Source organism: Phasianus colchicus, chromosome 15, assembly GCF_987193195.1.
Source record: "Phasianus colchicus chromosome 15, bPhaCol1.hap1.1, whole genome shotgun sequence".
Classification (NCBI taxonomy): Eukaryota; Metazoa; Chordata; class Aves; order Galliformes; family Phasianidae; genus Phasianus; species Phasianus colchicus.
Genome location: NC_143450.1, coordinates 5,145,390 through 5,163,364, shown reverse-complemented (window position 1 = coordinate 5,163,364; position 17,975 = coordinate 5,145,390). Strand labels below are relative to the sequence as shown.

Genomic DNA, 17,975 nt, shown 5'->3' with positions numbered 1-17,975 from the left:
AGGAACATGTATCTGCTTTTGAGAGCTGTCAAGCAACAATGAACAAAGGGAACAGGAACACAAGTCCTGAAGACAGAAGGGGCGACTACCAATGTAACCACTGCATTCATGTGCTGTATGTACCCTCATGACTTTTAGTGGGTTAGGTTGGGCAACACTGGAGAAGTATAACATGGCAATCCTCAGTAGGCAGAGTTTGTTGTTTGTACAGACTTTCCATTCCATTTGGAGCCAGGGAATCCCAAGAAACCACTATTTATTAAACGCTATCAAGTCTTTTAACAGCCGTGGACAAAACTTGAGCAAATGTCATCAATGCATTCAGCTGAGGGAAGGGACGTGCCAATAGGATTGAATACTGTGAGTCCATGGGAACCAGGGAAACAGTTCATTCCCTGGACTTGAGGTTTGCCACTGTACTTTGTTACTCCTCAAAAGCAAGTAGGGATGTTCAGTTGTTACCGATAGGAACGTTGCCTCCACTGAGGACAGTCATTAACACATTTTTGAGGCAGGAAGACTGGAGATAGGTCTGTTTACTTAGCAATCCCAAAACTCACAGCCCACAAGCTCTCCCAAATATTAAGAGCCAAAGTGACTGCCTCTGCCTTTGGGCAGACACGAACACGAGCTGGTCAGAACTTGCTGCAATGTCTGGAGAATTGCCAGTTTGTCTTCTTAGTATATCTCACGTCCCTTAGCAGTGCACTGCAAATCTTATGCGAAAATAAACATGAATAAAGTGTAACTGGCTGGTGACATTAAAAGAATGCAATGATCTAAAGCAGCAAATATTTTCTGAAGGCCATTTATTAACTGAACACAGTGTGGACAGATGCCTTCAACCATCCTTTTGCTGAAAATCTTCAGTACAGACTGTTCACATTTCTATTTCTCTCTTTGCTTTGAAGAAGAGGAAATGGGCTTTTAAAAAAAAAAAATAAGAACTGTTTCATAAACTCTCAAAGGAAATAATAATTCTTCTTAAAGTATTCTTCTCAACAGTCTTGACAAGTGCTTAGAGATCCAGTAAAAATCTCCCCAAATGTCAAACATTATGACTCACTGTGTCATTCTGAAGGCTCCACTATCACAATTTAGGAGACTTCCAGGCTTGGTACCAAACACTGCATCCAAAAAATTTATCAGTGTTCATGCAAAACTTGGAAAGTTTAAGGACTCTTCCTGTTATTTTTCCCATCTATCACTCATTAAGGAGCTCACTTGGGAATGCCTTGCAACTAGAGCAGCATCATCTCAGGAAGAGAATTCTACATACATTATTTCAGACTCCAACAAAGTTCACTGGATGTTGCAAAAAACATGCCAAGGAAATAAAGCACTTTCTGAAAGCAAAATCCAAGGCACCAGCTACACAAAAACGTTCTTCTATTTCACTCGCTCAGAAAATAACTGGGCCAAAAAATCTGCCATCAGACCTGAGAGTGCAATATTCACTGGCCACTTCAATGCCAGCATCAGAGGAAAAATCTGATCCACTCCCTTTGTTGGAGTGACACAGGACTGTTTCTCTGTGAAAAAATTAAAGGTGTAGTCCAAGTTTCTCTCCGAATAGCTATGTGAGTCTGAAAGTGAGCAGGACAATAATGATAGGCAAAATTCTAGCAGCATTAATTCTATTTGTGGAAGGCCTTTGACAATGCTAAAGCATCAGAAACTTCAGCATAATCCTTTCCTAAATGTGGTAAATCTTTCCATCTTCCTCTGTTCTCTGTATCCTCAAATCAGACCTCCAATCTGAGCGGATGAAGGAAGTAGTGTGATCTGCCACAAACATGCAACTTTCAGATTAGAACCAAATAGTACTGACAGGAGGAGCACTGACAGGTGGATCTGCTATTGCTGTCACTCCGGGCTTTAAAAGAATGAAAAAAAAAAATAATCCCCTCGTATAATAGGAAAGATACTTTGCCTCTTTGAAACTACTTCCCATGTATCCTTCACCAGCACTGGTCACTGCTTTTTAAAAAGCCACAACAAAACATTAATTATCTCATGCAGCATGTCCCTGTTCTTATTTTTTCAGCAAAATCCTGCATTTCATGGGGCTTTCCATATTCACTTTTCACAGGGCTTACTGCTTATGAAGAACTGCCAAGAAACATGCTTAGGCTTTTCTGCAGCCTTCCACACGTCTCAGAACGAAGCCAAGGCAACAATAGAGCAATAAAGAAGACTTTAACACACAGTTTAATAATCATCTTTCTTTTTTTTTTTTTTTCCATTCTGAGATGTCAAGAGAGTTATTCATTTCATGCCACATCAGACTTTTAAAACTAGGATCCAAGTTGCACTATTCTCCTTAATGACTAAAAGAGAGATTTGGATGGTAGTAGTATTTAAGCAAAACTACAGTTCTGAAAAGAGCACCTAATCCACCAATTTGCAACTGATGAGTTCTATGATTTTCTTTTGTTTCCCACATCAGCTGGATTATCCTTTGTCCTGTCATTCTTGATACTCAAGAAATAACTGATAAAGCAACATAGAAAATATTCTCACTATCATTTGAGAAAACCTTATGGTGGGCCTAGAGGACTAAAAGCAAAAATACTGTTGAAAATTTCACAATATTTCTCGAGAAAAGGAAAGAACTTGCAATGAAGGAATGATGGAGAAAACCTGGCCTTTATCCACAAAGCAAACTTTTCCAGCTTGCACAGCGAGATGATATGTATTTGAGTGGTTATGTTGCAATTTTCTGAACTTTGCCAGGTGAATCGAAATAGAACTCTTCCCTTTACTGGTAATAAAAAACACTGAACTGTTATTCTCATAAGAGATTACTCATTTGATATCTAATAACTTATATCGGAAGAAATGTTTTTTGCATTTTTCTATTCCCCTTCTCTCTTTTTAGTTATTAAAAAGAAGTCAGTGCCAAGTGGAAATTTCAGGAGAACAGAGAACCTAAAAATGGTTGGGTGGACCAGACACAGGATGTCCCTCCAGTAAACTGTAAAGGCACTGCCAAGAAAACAACAAGTCGGGAACGTTGTTGATATTTGATGAAAAAGATTTGAGGCTCATCTTAGAAAATAAAAATTGGACTTTTTACTTCCAAACTGTTTAAACTTGCAATGAGGAAAAGAGAAAGGCTGTCAAAATCCAGCAGTAGCAAATGCATTCAGCTGCCATGTTAAACACCAATACTGTGTTAAACACAAAATAAATTACCTGGAATCCACTATAACAGAATTCTCTGCACGGATAATGAATGGAACTCGCTCGGGCTTGATGAATGCTGCCCAAAATACTTAGCTGGCAAAAAACTAACAGCGAATTTATGCTTTTTATTCTGTACTAATGCTTTGAAAACTCATTTCCGAGTGTTCAGATACGAAGTTTTGGCCTATTAAACAGTAGCTACAAGTTAGCCTCAACATTCAATGTCCCAAGAAAATGGCTTGCTGTTCAGAACTGAGGAGCAATTGCCTCTCAAGATAAAACAAGGTGATAACTGATTAAATAGGAAGGTCTGGCTAGAGAACTAACAATACTTTCTCCAGTTAATCAAGTCCTCCTCCAACTAATCACTGTTAAGTTACAGAGATGCTGAAGTCACACTTTTTTTTTTCCTGAATGTTTCTAATCCAAACTCTAAAGCCTTACAAAAAGATGAAGATGATGAAAGAAGATGATGAAGAAGATGATTCTTCAGAATAGATTTTTAAATGCAGAGATCTTTGAAAAATACTTTACATGCAGAAAGATCTCCTTATTTTCTACTGGCAATGCTAACACGGCCACCTTCTCAGCATCAGAGTGCTGAACGCCCCAACTACCTGCCAGCTGCAGTAACTGCACAGTATGCACCAGCTGCAGGAAAGCAAGCCAGCTGTGGGCTCATAGTTAACTTCTAATCCTCTTATGTATTTCTTCACAAATTGGATTTCATGAATCATGACTCCCATTTGTGGGTAATCACTGCATCAATCCCTTAAGACAGCAGAAGCTAAGTGTACGGATAACTGAATATACGGGAAGCTGAAATTACATTTTCTTAAGAGATATATGAAGGTCCTGATGAACAAAGAAATCCTCCAGTGTATCTACATCCTAAAATATGAAATATGACATTTTACCAAAGGGAATCTGACCAGCAGAAATCCTGGAGCTGAGAGCTCCAGTGCGACGAGAGAGCAATTGTGGAGGCTGCAGCACTGCTCTGTACTCTTCAGTCATAGTACAAGAGGGTTCAGTCTGATAATAGTGACATGGTTCTCTTTTAAGAAGGCAACACTCAAAGTAGGTGTATGCTTTTGAACAAAGCTAGGAAACACAGAGTAGCTGAGGCTGAAAGGGACCTCTAGATTCATCTGGTCCAACCCCTTGCTCACCTACTCAGGGACCACCTGAGGTCACCTACTCAGGACAATGTCCAGATGGCTTTTGAATACCTCCAAGGAGGGAGAACTTCCAGATCTTGCAGGTCTTCTCCTTTATGGTTATACATGTGGGAAATGTAGGCGCTCTTTCATTTTCTTGCACAGAAAGCAAACACACTTTACGGCTGCCAAGTAACTACAGTTGAGAAACTTCCATGTAAGGCAGAATTCCTTCAAGACTGAAAAAAATGCACCAAACTTTGACCATAATTTTGTTTGTCTCAAGGAAATATGGCTAAAGTTCCAAAATTTTAAGAGACCAATTGTTAGATGCTTGTTCAAGTATTTATCAGACAGCCTAGGTCCCCGCAGAACCACAGGGCTGAACCATGCTATCTAAACACTTCCTGCTCCTATGTCCAACACGTACTTAAAAACACGCAAGGGGCAAAACCAACCTACAGCAAAAGGTTTCACTTTAGCACAGTTCAGCTTCCACTGATGCCCATCTCAAGGATTGTTTCCAATCAGCCTCACAATGCTAAGCTAAGGGGAACAAGCTGGAGAGCTCCAGCAATGAGTGTCAGCCACAAGTCACCCACAGAACTTCTTTCTTTCAGAGTCATTTGGCTTGACTAAGTGCTTGGCTTTGGCTGTGCAACATGACCACAATCAGATACGCCAGAAAAAGAGACCATAATCACTAACAGCAAATAGTGTTCTGTCTAAAAGTAGCATAACTGCAAAAATCTCAGATACCATCTACCACAGCACACCGCAAGGTCCCCTAAGGTAAAATACATCTTAGTCTTGTCTCCCAAACACATAAATCCAGAAATTGTTTCTAGCTTTGCTTTTGAGTTGTTTTTTTTTTTTTCCCTGTGATACAAACTACTTGCATTTTTTTCCCAGGGAAACAAACTATTTTAAAACTTGCTTTTTTCATCCCCTCCATGGGATGCTGTGGATTTCAGGAAAAAAAAAAAACACCAACCCATTCTCAGTATTAGAAGCCACTGATTTTGTATTTTTTGTTCAGAACAAAGAGGTGAAGCCATTAGCTGAGGCTTTTTAGGATTCTTAGCAAAAATGGATATATTTACTGATTTATTTATTGTATGAGACCTACGTATTTCTGCCTCAGGCAGACAGGAGGAAGCAAAAGTCACAGCAATCACAAATAAGACTAAGTGGAACAGCAAGTAAAGCATAAACTAACTCAAAGTACACAATATATGTTTGGTATAGACAGTCCTTCACCTAGGTTGGAATACTTCTTCAAGTGAGAGCATGGACAATAATGAGAGTGAAGAAAGGATCTCTTGGATGTATAAAACTATATAGTTGATTTATAGCTACAAACAAATCAGTGAAGTCTCTCAAGGTAGTTTGGGATGAAAAAGAAAAGAAAATGGGAATGGAAGGGAAAAAATGGTATCAATTTTGTCTACATTGCTAAAACAAAAAGCTAGGGAGATCGTGTTGATATCAGCTAGAGATAGGGCATGGTAAAGCTACAGATTCAGACAAAGATAAGGAAGTTAAGAGATCGAGAGAATGATGCAGATTTAAGAGAGCAGTAGGATGATGGAATTGGACAAATATTAGAAAAAATCAAAAAAGAAAAGATTGGGGTTACTAATTCATAGCTTCCTCTTCTAACGTTCATCTATATTTTCATTTTTGGAGAGGAAAGACTACAAAACTGTAAGTCCATCAAATGGTCAGACCAGGTTGTAAAACAGCTGATAAAGTGCTCAAGCTTTAGAGCTGGCTAGACTAGGGCTATGATTATCCCGGAGGAAGTACATGTTTTTAATTTAGCTTCAGAAATAAAGTAAGAAGTTGGGCAAAGAAAAAACAACCTATCAAATGGCAGGCAAAGGCAGTCAGTGCTCTGCCACGCAGTGTGAGTGTTGGTTCAGTTATATAAATGCACACAACAAGCATGGAAAATGCTGAAGAACAGTGAGGGAAACTTGTAGTTCAAGTAAAGGTTTGATTAAGGAGAATCAAGTCTCCTTTTCTGCCACAGAATCTTTCTTTGCATGGCAATCAGCTATCTGCCTACTTTCCCCTCTCTGTTTTGTTCTCTTTAACCTACACTTTCCTATTTCGTTCAATCCATTTGTATTTGCATGTTGTATTAGTGATTAGATGGAAAGGAACTAGGAAGAAGGTTACTGCACTCAAAAAAAAAAAAAAAAAAGAAAGTGAAATGGGGCTGGAGTGTGGGAAATTCCTTCCTTCAGCAGTCACTTACCAAATCGGTTGGTTTTTTTTTATCTGCAACCTACTTTGTGTGGGGAAAAAATTGACAAAGAATTTTAAAGGAAAACACTGCAAAAAACTATTAACTGAAGAAAAATTTCTGGCTTTCATTATTAAAACCAACGAAAGAAAAATGTGTGCATCAGTATTTGGGATATTTTTTCCTAAAAAGGCTATAACAAATCAAACTTGAAAGACAGAAGATAAAGCACAAAAATACTAAGGTATGGAAAAAAACAAACTGTGGATACTGTCAATCTGTCAATAGCCACCATCTCCAACATATGAATTTTTAATTTGTTTTTTACATAGGAACATAAGATTTACTATTATGATTTACACATTAATCAAATAAATCGGGGGAGATTGCAAATAGTTCTTAAAGAGCAACACACGTGCTCTTGGATCTTCTTCCTCCAGGTACTCACACCATTCTTTATGTTACAAAATACATTTATTCTTCCAGTATTTACTGTAGTATGATTACAGTCTTAGAAGCATTATAGCACCCAAGAGTGATGAGGGATTAAGACGTTGCCTCTCTGTACAGTCAAGAAGAATCTGAAATAGCTGAGCATCTATAGCAACCATCCTGAAGGCTACTGAAAACATCACAGACTATCACAACAGAAACACCTTATTGAACTCCAATATCATTTAGACTATTCTTAACTTAATTTGTATTAAACTACTGCATCTGGTGAGAAATCCATGTTGTACCTAGAATCAACATTTCTTGGATAAAACTGTATGGTCTGGATTTGTTCAGCCACCAAATCCAGCCATTCAACCTTTCACAGAAATTTCTGTTTTCAACATAGGCATTTGTAAAGTATGAAGAATCTTGCTCTGCCTGCTCTCTTAAGACAAATACAACTTTTCTTGAGGACTTGAAGACCTATTCTTAACCTCCCAATGGTTTTTAAGCATCATTTCTAATCCTCCTTCTCATCTCTCAGCTTGTCCCTAGTGAATAGTTGGTCACAACAAAAAGAGATACTTGCCTGTGTTTTCCTGTCCTACTGGTTTCACCCTACCTATGGGTATCACTGCCCCTGTTGGCAAAGCATGGCACTGCGAGTCCATTATACCCCAAACTACTTTGCACAAAAGCTACTTTTGCCTTTTAAAGTATCCTCCATCTTTCTTTCTTTGTTCACATACATACAGATAAAATCCATACACTTGGCAGCTCTGAAGCACATACAGTTTGCTAACTGAATGGTTAGCAGAGTCAGCACCCAAGAGGGATGCAGAGAGCTGAATGCAGAGTTATGAGAGCAGCAATAAGTATTCCTGACTCCCCCAGTGAAACCACACTCGATCTTGAAATGTTAGCACTCACCGTTCTCAATATATTCAAACATAATATTAAAGTTGTCAGCACCTATTTATTTATTATTATTATTTTCATTTTAAAGATACTACCTTACTATCTTCAGGTTTTGTATCACTACACCATGGTTTATTTGAGGAGAATATTCACAGAGATGCCTCGGATCTCATAGGAGACTCCAGTCAAACTCTATGCTTATGGATCCTTCTCTTTACAGGTCATGCACACCCTCCCTTTTAAAGTGCTTCTTCATGACTTGCCTGTTTACTTCCACAAAGTTTCCATAGCTGCTGTTCATTCAATCAAGCGACTTCAAATGATGTTCAATTTCTTTTGTTTGGATTCAACTCTTACGGAACCCTCAAAATCATGGCTCAAATTCACTTGGCATGTTTGTAACATTTGTTTGGCTGACAATTTGAGTTCTTGCAGCTACTTTATGCCTTTCTGCTCAGACAGGGCCAAGCATATCTCAGAAGGATATTTCAGCCCAGCCAGCTGCACTGCAGTGAGTCCTTCCAGGTGACTGGTCAGGTTGGATGGAATATCCATCTCCAAAAATGAGGTGAAGCAGGTTAAGGCAATTCTTAATTGGCAATTCACAGTTCACTAAACTCTTCCTTTTTAAAAGAAACATGTAAACTCTTCAGATTTCTAACTTAAGCTACCCTCCCATTTTTGCAGCCTTTCTTCACTTCCCTATCTATACGACATTTTTCCAGAAATATTTGCTGCTCTTCTTCACTAACTCTGTTTCAACTGCAGTCAAAGCTATTGCCTGTACTCAAACAGCAAATCATTACTGTGTGGTATATACAATCGTGCACATACTACATGCCAGGCTGGGATCTAGCATGCAGTGTTACAACACAAGTATTTGACAAACTCCCCCAAACAAGCACAGACAATATGCAGGTAAAAAAATAAGATGGAAGTTGACTCAAAACATTTCAAAACTGATTCTTAAGTATCATGTGAATTCTCTGGCCTGTAGCCAGATTACTATTTGAGAAGAAATCCCCATCTAGTTCTTTCCTGCCTTTCTTCTCTGCAATAACCAAAATAATCTGCAATAAGCCTGTGAAAAGGAAATAGCATTTGCATATATAGTGGATTTAGTTCCTTACTAGATATATCTTTTCTTGGCTTGGCAAATATATTTCCTCTTGTAAATGTAAAGGCTCTGCCTCCTTGTATAGAATTTTGTTTGAAACCACCCAAGAATAGCTCACATAAATAGTGCACAAGCAAGCACAATTGGCTCAACATGCTTACAGGCAAAACTCTTTACTTGCTAAGTTGAAGTTTTCCAGTTTTTGGCAGAAAAATCATTTTAGAACTCCAATAAATGTACATTCAAGTCATAAGGCTTTTCTCAGCTAAAGATTTACATGGGCCTCCTTTGTATCAGCCACAAAAGTATTTTAAGTTTGAAATTCTAGAAGCTTTCCCCTACTCCACCTCACCCAGACACTCAAGCTTGATCCTCATTAAATCCCTTGACATGCAATATATTCCTGTGTACAAGAAGCCCTTCATTACTTCTCCATGCTTAGAAGGTAATAAACCCATTTCAAAGGATGGAAGTAGGAACTATTGCAGGTGTTTCCTCACCGCTCCGTGCCAGGAAGGTTGTGCTAACAGTCTGAATGAGTCAACAGTATACTCCAGTAATGATTTGAGAAAAAGCATTTTTAGATTGCAGTTAGGAAGGTTTCTGGCCTTGCAGAAGTTTTAGGAAGGAACTTCTCTGAAATGCAACATGGGCACTGGAAATAGTCATTCCATTTCTAACTCAGCTACCAACTTCTGTCACCGTGGGCTTAGCAAGTGACTGCACATCTGCTGAGCTGGGCTCACTGCCACAGGCGTGCTCTTAAAAATACAACTGAACCTGCAGTTCCTTAGTCTTTGCTTCTCTGCTTGTGAAATGGAGATAATGAAATGAAACAGCAAATTATCAGGCTTAACTTATTTAATATATGCCTTTGAGATCTCCGGTGAAAGCTATGCCCAAAAAATGACCATAATTTAAACTGGAGCCATTTTAGTTTTTCAAGATTTATATCAGATGTGTATCAGACTCGGTTCAGTACTGGGAATATTTTTGAAATGTAGTGAATGCATGTGAAGAAATAAACATTCCATGGACACTTACAATTTCAGCGTTTTTGAGTGCATTTTACAATGAAGAATCAGCAGTTTGACTCAAAAGAGTGGTTGTGTTTGTGAATGCAGAAGTATTACAATATTGGTTGAACTGATACCTTTCCAGTCATTCATCAGTAAGACATACAGGGAGCTTAGAAATGGGACTAATTTTTTTTGTTAATTATGCACTTATGACAAAGTAAAGACGCAATTAGACCCTTCCCCTTCAGCACTGCAGAGACTCCTCATGGATTCTTGTTCTTTAATTGTGGACCTTTCTTACCTGTGTAATTAGGAGGACAGAGACAGACATAGTTGTTGATCCCATCCACACATGTAGAGTTATTCTCACAGTCATTATCTTCGCAGTCATCTGGGTTTATTTCACACCTCTCCCCCTCATAGCCAAGGAGGCAAGAACAGCTTGGGAGAAAGACAAAAATTAATAAAAGTTAGCATGGATCTGAAGGGGCAGGAGGTTGTGGGAAAGAAAATGAAATTAAAATACATACAAGAGAGTTACTGGAGCCAAATTCACTTCTGCTGTGAAGCACGTAACACTTTAACCCTATGTGTTTGGTGAAGGATGAAATCTCATGGTTCGTGGGGTCATGTAATTATTTACATGAGACATAAAAGCATCAGCAGTATATGGCTTTGTTGGGTTTCCCATTGCTTTCTCTGTTGATAACCCTAGAATTGAAGGAAGCGTCTCCAAGGCTGGAGAGCAAACACTCATCACAGCATTCAGCCCCTTGGCTTCTCTGCTAATGATTCTGTGAGTATGTGGATACTTGCTTATTGAGGACCATATGATCATAGGGCAACTTGTCAGCTTTAAGATGGTTTTCCTTCTTTAAAGGAGAACATCTTGAACTGAATTTACAGACACGAACATTTTCTTCTCATTACCACTTTGTCATTTATCCAAAAAAGAAATGTTTGGGAATGGTTGCTTTTATGAGTGCAATAAGGTTTCAGTACTTCCACAGCTCCTCCAACATCTATTTGTAGAAGAACTGATGATGCCTAGATGATTTAACTAAAGCTAAACACAGACAAACAATGGCAGAGCTAGTAATGGTTCTGTGAGGATGTGGACACTATTGAGAAATAACTGCACTAAATATTTTATCTCACAAAACTGTCTTGTATGGTCCCTGGAGTGAGTGTAAGAAACTAAGTGGTTGAAGAATTTAATTTTTTTTTCAGTCTCAGTTTCCTTTCCAGACCTAAAAGTTATGGTTGCTAAGAGAACCTTCGTATTTTAAACTGTAAGTGATGAAGAGATAGTGGCCACAGTTTCCTAAAAGAGGGTCTAAAAACATGTGTTAAGTGCTGCAGCCATTTCAGTAGCTTTTAGGAAGCCAGCAGTGATATCTGAAGTATCAGTATTGCTGTTCACTAGTCACAGAAAGCATATATGCAGAACGGAAGGGTTGCTTCAAGTCCCAGTCCAAACTACACATTCACTCAGCTGTTCATTTCCTCTCCCGTGCAAGTTCTGGTGGCAGAAAAGGCACTGAACAAATGTTAAACACTGCTGATTGATGAGGATGAAAACCAGAAAGCACCACAGCAGTCACACTAATCTCCTGAAACCAGGAGAGTTTCCAGCGCAGAGACAACTGCAGGGTACTTTTTCAGCTCGGATGGATGGATGGACATGGGGCAGTTGTCCTGCTGCGAGCTGCACAGAGTTGAGCTGGGGAATGCCCAGGACAAACAGGAGGCCTTCAGAACCTGTGAAGGAAACCTGCACCACTACTGAGCTGGTTGTTCTCAGCATTACATTTCCTTCTCTTCCTCACGTGTGCCACACACCCAGAAGAGTGCACACACTCCTGGGAAGAGCTGGCACGAAGTGCTGCACTTCTCAGTTGGCAGATGGCAGGCTGGATCCTGAGGATGAGGCTAGATTCTGGGCAACCTCAGAAACATGGAGAATAACAAAGAGGAAGTAAAAAGGGTAGGGAACATGCCTTGAGCAACCACAACAGTAAGACCTCTTAGAGGGGAAGAGGACAGGCACTTGGGTCACGTGCCAAAAGTTATCCTCCTTCAGTCCTGTGGTGACCATTCATAGGTCATGAGAGTTAGAAACTCCTCACCATGAATAACCAAACCCAAGCTGCTCAAATCAATCCAATTCAGGATGCAAGAAGCAAAGAAATATTTTCTTTTCTAATCTATCTCACTACTGCTAATAAAGTATCTCCTTGCTGACCCCACAATGATGCTGAGGACTACAGGAGGCAGATAAGAAAGAAAAGCTGGCACAGCACCTTTTGTGGCAGCAAGAGTGTAGGGGAAGGGGTAAAGACATCTAATTAAATACAGTGGCACACTCATCACGTCACCCTTTTTGATTACAACACCCCATTTTCAGGGGCCTGTAACTCTGCCATAAAAATATGCTCCAGGCTGCAACTTGGCATCCAAGGTCTTGGTTTGGGAGCACAAATTTTTCTCTCCATTTAAAGGAAAGCAACAAGAGTGGCTTTGTGCTTTTTATTTTTATGTGAATATAACACCATTTTCTTTCCACAAAAGGACTGGGATAGCTTGCATGTATGCAATTAAAAATGACATTATTAAATACTATCACAGGAATGATTCAACTCAATAGTTACCATTAGTAATAATGCATATGGAACTGTTAACATACAATTGCTTAGTATTAGGACACATTCCATACTGAAGGAGATGTCAGCATAATTGATGGCATTTGGCTACTGGTCCTGATGTATTATAGAGAGCCCTTACATTATTGCTTACGTACGATTCTTTATTTTGATTTGCATTCAATTTGCCAAATACAAGGACTGAAATTAAATGATAAAACACACAGTTTGGGACCTGGATTGAACCATATGTTGAAAGAGTTGCAGTTTGGGACTGTTTGTATGTATTTTCCCAGAAAAAGCTTAGAAGAAAAATGAAGCTTGCAGAGTGACTGGGAGGTCATCAAACTCGAGTTCCAGCTGACCGAGAGAGAAAATTAATTCCAGAGACAATGATGAAAACTGTGTGCTGACTAAATAGTGAGGCACTGTGAGACAGCTTTTCATTTGGACCTTGGAAACAATGGAGCTATGGAAGAAAGAACCATTTCCTAAGACACTGTGATCTAACCTCGTAAAGATCCAATTCCCTTCCAGTTTAGGGATTGTGTTTTAGTGTTGTGCTCCCCTAAAAACAAACAAATAAATAAATTCCCACATCATGATTATTCTCTTGAAGGTGAAATACAACACAGCAATTAATGACAACTCTTTGGGGGGTAAACTTTTGGAGCTGCAGTAGGTTGACAGTTTCTTAAGTTCACTCCATTCAATTTTTTTCCAAACTGTCATGAATCTGTGTATAAAAAGAGGCATACACACAGTGTATCATGCTTTAAAAAAAACAAAAAAAAAAAACAAAAAACTTTTAAATACTGATGGTAAATTCTTTAAAGGATATAATAGTTTCTTGCTAAAGGAGCTATCTACATCTGCATGCCAACAGAGTAGCCTGGAAGCACGCTTCTTGAACTATGTAGAATTGCCACTGGGCAGTTAATCTGTTCCAGGGTTTTACATTAATGAAGGAACTTAAAGTCTGGGGAAAACACTAAAAAAAATGCTCTATACAGTGGAGATCTTTATACATGGAGAAAAGTTAAAATAGTGCAGAGGCTGTTTCCCAACACCGTAGGCTAGCAAAGATAAGCTGGCTGCCTGCAGCTAACTCCAAGGCAGAGCTGACAGCTCTGCCTCCTACATCAAAGTCTCAGTTTCAGGCATGCTAAATGAGCGTGACATGTCTGACTGACCATCTTGTTTTATCGGTCTCAAATAAGCACCTTTCTTTTGGCAACCTTTTGTCACAGCAGACATGGATTAGATTAGAATGAGCCATGTAAAGAGAGGAAGAACTTCATGTTTTTAATCCCCTGAGTCACACAGTGCCACTTAATTAATCTTTAATGCAGAAAAAGACCCTATCTTAAAAGAAAAATATTAAAAAGAAAATATTGCAGATTTTAAAAAGTGCAAGAGTACAAAGTGCCAAGAAAGACTGGGGAACTCCAGTTGAACCTGTGCCCTTTGGTTGCCCCAGCAGGACCTCCTGCAGCAGCCAGAGCGACGCAGTGCCCTGCTGCTGGAACCCTGGCAGGTCCCGGACACAGGGGGCGAGTGGGGCTGGAATCTCAGTCGTAACGATGAATTTCCTGCATCACCACCAACATCACCACCTTTCCATTATTTAGAAGGTAATTTTCTTGTCTAAAACTACAGAAACTTGAGAGTTAAACTGCTTGGCATTTCATAGGCAGGGAGTTTTGGCTTAAGTTTCCTTTTTAAAAGAGTAAAGATTTGACAAGTTTGGCAGCAGAGCTTGTGTATGAATATATTTCCCTAGGGAAGAGAATATACAGAATATATAATTTCTTTTACAGGCCACACAACAGAAAAATCCAAGAAGGTCTCTCATGAAAATGTTTTTGACATCCACTTCCTCACAGCCTATAATCTAAGGCAACATTTTCCCATCTTGATGAACACAATTTATATGCATGTAACTCCAGCTGCTGCCATCCACTGGAGAAGAGATTTCCCAACCAAAAAAAAAAGAAAAAAAAAATCCTTCTTTTTTTCCCCCCTTCACTGTTTCATCCCCACTTCACACCTTCTCTAAGATAGGACCTGGGGGTCTTGATAGATGAAAAACTTAACATGAGCCAGCAGTGTTCCCTTGTGGCTCGGAAGGCAAATGGTATCCTGGGCTCCATCAAAAGAGGGGTGGCCAGCAGGGACAGGGAGGTGATTGTTCCCCTCTACTCTGCTCTTGTGAGGCCCCATCTGCAGCACTGCGTCCAAGTGTGGAGCCCCCAGCACAAAAAAGACAGGGAGCTGTTGGAGAGGGTCCAGAGGAGGGCCACAAAGATGATCAGGGGACTGGAGCACCTCCCCTACAAAGACAGGATGAGGGAGCTGGGCTTGTTCAGCCTGGAGAAAAGAAGGCTGCGGGGTGACCTCATTGCAGCCTTTCAGTACCTAAAGGGAGCCTACAAACAGGAGGGGAATCAACTCTTTGAAAGGGTAGATAACTGCAGGACGAGGGGAAATGGTTTTAAGTTGAGGGAAGGGAGATATAGGTTGGACATCAGGGGGAAATTCTTTACACAGAGAGTGGTGAGGTACTGGAACAGCTGCCCAGAGAGGCTGTGGATGCCCCATCCCTGGAGGTGTTCAAGGCCAGATTGGATGGGGCCCTGGGCAGCCTGGTCTAGTATTAGGTGGGATGGTTGGTGGCCCTGCGTGTGGCAGGGGGGTTAGAGATTCATGATCCTTGAGGTCCCTTCCAACCCTGGCAATTCTGTGATTCTGTGACATGCCCAAGCCCCATGTTCTGCTCTTCAGAGCAGCAGGAGGCCAAGGATGCTTTAGTGGGCTGACTGATTACAAACATGGTAAGGAACTACAGCAGTGCATAAGCTGAATATTCAATTTTATGAAGCAAGATTTTGACAAGATACGGTCTTATAGGTCTTTTATTAGACCAACTGAAACTATATAAATAACTATAAAAGCAGAAGTCTTCTCTACAAAGCCCCAAATGTCAAGCAACACAACCACTCCTGCTGTTTCCCAAGGACCTTGAAAACTACGTCTTTCTGGAACAGAAGCAAAGACCCTGAAAATGGAAACTTCATGAGACAAAATCAGAAGCAGCTTTCATTTTGGGTCAATCAAAGCATTCCTTTTACTTTCTACCATAGCACGAAACAAAAAGCTAGACAAAAATCTGAACCAAAATACAAACTGAAGTTTTTTGTTCCAGTGTTACAGATACTATCAACTGCTTTACTGGCACATTTGTACTATCAGATAAATTTTGCAAAATGAGTACGGAGTGACATAATATGATGCAACTTTGCAATAGCACAATCTGCTGAATACTGTCTAACCAGTATTACAGGAGCGTGACCCAAAGGGAACCTGAACTGAAGACACCAAGAGACCATTATTCCTCTGAACAGAAACTGAATCTGAAGCTGTACTCCAAATCCTGCTGGGGCTGCTAACATCTGAATCAAAAAGAAGGATATTAGATTACCAGAGCAGGATAGTGGTTTTCCCAAAACTAGAGGTGACCATTTCTGTGCTATGGACTGCAGAATCTCCCTGTCCCACCACCACTGTGCACCAACACAACTCTAGACATGCATCTGTACCCATGGGATGTGCTGCTCTGCTCACAGTTTTGTCATAGCTGCTCAAAGAGGTTGCCTTGATCCCACGTACAGGGCAAGATGGGAGCTCTTCTGTGCCTCGTTCCCATCCGAGGGATTTAGGGAATCAAAAAGAAGCCACAGCGCTTCACTGGAAATATAAAATGTGCTGAGCCTTTGGCTGGGGAACTGGATGGTGTTATTAATTTCCAGATGCCCCTATGTCCTTTCAGTCACTCAGTCTTTCACCTGGCTCTGTCTATTTTCTGAGATAAGAGGATATTGGTTTGCTGACTTGGTTAACAAACAGTTAACCTCATCTGGAACAGTCACAATTACAGCTGAAAGCAAACTGGAACTAAAAAAAGAAAATCACTGGTGTGACTCCGGCTTACCCCATTTATAAACCTTGTATTACTGTGTCTCCCCCCAAGCTGTCACTAAGAGGAAGCAGTGTATAGGAGAAGACACAGCAGCAGCACAAGTAACACATATATGCATTTAGAGATGAGACTTTCCTATGTTCTGTTGAAACAACATCATGGTGTAATTTTGGACATATTTTGAGCAAGAAATAGTATAAATACTGAGGAGGAAATCAATGAAGATTCGAAAAATGGCTTCTGTAAGACAGTTTCTAGCAACTTCAATGACAACTAGTGGCCAAAACCTGAAATCTGTAATTTCATAACTGTAAAACAGGACTTCAGGGTGCACAAATCTCCCATTAACTGCATGAAAAATTTCTGGATTTCTCTTGGAGTCTCCCAGTCTAAGCTACATCTTTCTTATATGGGAAAACTGAAACCCACGATGTCCAGCTGTAAAGGCTATTGTCTTGCAGGCATTATGCCCAACAAGATGTAGCAATCTCTTCACATTTTTTAATTGTTTCTTTAAAGCCTGTTTGTCTACAAGATGCAGTATGAAAACATTTTGCATCTGGTTGTCAAGCAACAGATGCTTATTTTACAAATAGAAAAAGGGGTATGCATGAGTTTGATATGCCCTGAGGAAAATTAGCATACAGATAACACAATACAGATCAGGCAGACTGCTCAAAATAGCTCTTAGAGTATAACCCATTATGAGACAATAAGGAGATCTGTTTCAGAGGAAACAATATGTCACCAATGAAACCAGATTAAATTTTTGGTCTGGCAGATAGAACTGTCACATGCAGCAGCTTTTACAAAGTACTCATTATACTTCATTAATGTAGAGTAGAAACACAACTATTTTATCATCTTGTTTTAAATGAACTTTGTGTTACTACCTGAATCCATCTTTATTTGCCTCGGTGAGATGGCAGGTCCCTCCATTCTGACATGGATTTTGAATGCAAGAATTAATGGGCACACTGCAGTCCCGACCCTATTTGAGAAAATTTAAAAGAAAGAAAGGTTAGTAAAATGCATGTCATCTGAATCACAGTCTTTTGCTCCCTTACTCTATGTGTGGCACCACTTAAAGGAGGACCGTGGTCTTCAGATACGTTCTTTACTGATGGGCAGATACATTTATCACTTAAATGAGAGTCTGGGCAGGGCATTTCTTCCAACCAATGGGACTAGTGGGTATCTTGGTGTCATTTAAGTTTCAAGATATTGGTTAACTCTTTCATTTTATTATTTTAAGGAAACAGCTG

General features: G+C 39.8%; 1 protein-coding gene across 7 annotated transcripts in view; it reads right to left on the bottom strand.

The window, feature by feature from the left end:
* Positions 1 to 17,975, bottom strand: part of SLIT3 (slit guidance ligand 3) — a 538,052-nt gene that overhangs the window by 35,889 nt on the left and 484,188 nt on the right. For all 7 annotated transcript variants that reach the window (XM_031598017.2, XM_031598018.2, XM_090150937.1 and 4 more), the window contains 2 exons: positions 17,604 to 17,701; positions 10,391 to 10,530 (listed from right to left, as the gene is read on the bottom strand). In XM_031598017.2, the coding sequence (XP_031453877.2) occupies positions 10,391 to 10,530; positions 17,604 to 17,701 (238 nt within the window). The remainder of the gene's footprint in view (positions 1 to 10,390; positions 10,531 to 17,603; positions 17,702 to 17,975) is intronic.